Source organism: Chanodichthys erythropterus, chromosome 15 (assembly GCF_024489055.1).
Source record: "Chanodichthys erythropterus isolate Z2021 chromosome 15, ASM2448905v1, whole genome shotgun sequence".
NCBI lineage: Eukaryota > Metazoa > Chordata > Actinopteri > Cypriniformes > Xenocyprididae > Chanodichthys > Chanodichthys erythropterus.
Genome location: NC_090235.1, coordinates 41,233,687 through 41,235,343, shown reverse-complemented (window position 1 = coordinate 41,235,343; position 1,657 = coordinate 41,233,687). Strand labels below are relative to the sequence as shown.

Genomic DNA, 1,657 nt, shown 5'->3' with positions numbered 1-1,657 from the left:
ATAGGCATTTCTGTATGTAAAGATTAAAAAGTGGGGGGAAAAAAACAATTACACCAATGACAGCTAATTCCTCTTTTAGCTGATAAAACTATCAAATTTGTTTTTATCTATTCAAGCCCGTTTTTCTTTTGCAATTACGCAGTCCAGTGACCAACCATTGGCCAAATTGAGTTAGCTTATTTATGACATTCCCTTTCAAATGTCATGACCATAAAAATAATTTGACATTTTTTACTGTCAGAAAGATCCATACTGTATACTGATGTTTTTCAATACCAGGAAAATTATATTTAGTTACGAAGGCACTTGCTATATTTCTTTTACTGAAACTCTCAGAAGACATCTCTACTTTTAATGTAAGCTTAAATTTAAACTGACAGCAGCAATTTTCTCACTGCAGATTATTTTTCAGTAAACGATTTTCAATCAGTGATTTTAAATTATAGTTGTGAGGTGTCATGAGTGAAAGATACTGTTGGCAACGTACATCAAGTTAGTGTCAGAGACAGTATACACACCCAGCATATAACCTGAAGTGAGAATGATGTTTTGTAGACAAATAAGTGAGGACTGCAGAATATTTAACAATTTTTAATAAGTGTCATATAGTTTGCATTTTTCCCCATGAAAAACAATTTCTGTTTCTCTTATCTACATGGTTGACATTTTTTTATTAGCGCACCCCTCCCCTCTTTTTTATACTTTGTCTCCAAAGTACAGCTAAGTTACACACTCCCTCTAACTCTCTCTCTCTCTCTCTCTCTCTCTCTCTCTCTCTCTCTCTCTCTCACACACACACACACACACACACACACACACACACACACACTTACAGACATCTTCCACTTCACTTTCTGCCAAATCTAAAGCCAAATCCTCCTTTCTGTCTGCTGAAGGCTTGCAAACCTCCTGCAATGGAAGTGAGCGCCTCATTCCGCTTCTCTCCACCCTCTTCTTCTATTTCTCCCCCCTTTGGATATGGCACAGACACTATATGGTTGTCTGGGAATGTCCCCATGGGCCTCCGTCCAAGCTCCTCTCTCTTCTGGTCCTTCACCATGCCCCTTTGTCCCCATCCCAGTTCTGCCTTCACCCTCTCCAGAAGCTCCTCAGGTTCCGGGTCCTGAATCAGAGCCCAGGGCTGGAGCTCCACCACTGGCCTGCCATCTGGACCTCCCAGTGAAGCCTGAAGCTGGAGCATTGATCCTTCCCACTCAGGGTTGTCCAGTGTAGGCAGATAAACCATGGGATGGTGTGGCAGCATTAGACCTCTGGGAGGCTGAATCAGTAGCACCAGCAAAAAGAATACTGTGGTTTTTAGAGTGGAGGAGAGATGGTAAACCTGGAATTTCATCTGAAATTTAAGAAATAATTGAGTTGATCTAAAAAGAGACAAACATCATCCTTAACTGACCTAATTTTTTCACATCAAACCAATTTTAAGACTTACCTTGCAGAGTTCTGAATCTTCATCCATCAAGCCATCTGCTTGTAGCTTCTTTAAATACCCTACACATGCTAGATTTGCCCATTGTCAATGACTAGACAGCTGTTCGTTGATTAGTTAAAACATACATGTGACGCACAAGACCATCTCCACAATGTCATCAAAATTCCTTTAACTAGGATACACAGTCAGCTTAACTGGGAGAGTGAA

At 40.4% G+C, this 1,657-nt stretch overlaps 1 protein-coding gene across 1 annotated transcript; it reads right to left on the bottom strand.

Moving 5' to 3' along the window:
* Positions 1–847: 847 nt before the first annotated feature.
* On the bottom strand, positions 848–1,354 carry qrfp (pyroglutamylated RFamide peptide). The gene has a single exon (XM_067411201.1). It carries the CDS (start codon positions 1,352–1,354, stop codon positions 848–850), a length of 507 nt encoding a protein of 168 aa, XP_067267302.1.
* Between the last annotated feature and the right edge of the window lie 303 nt (positions 1,355–1,657).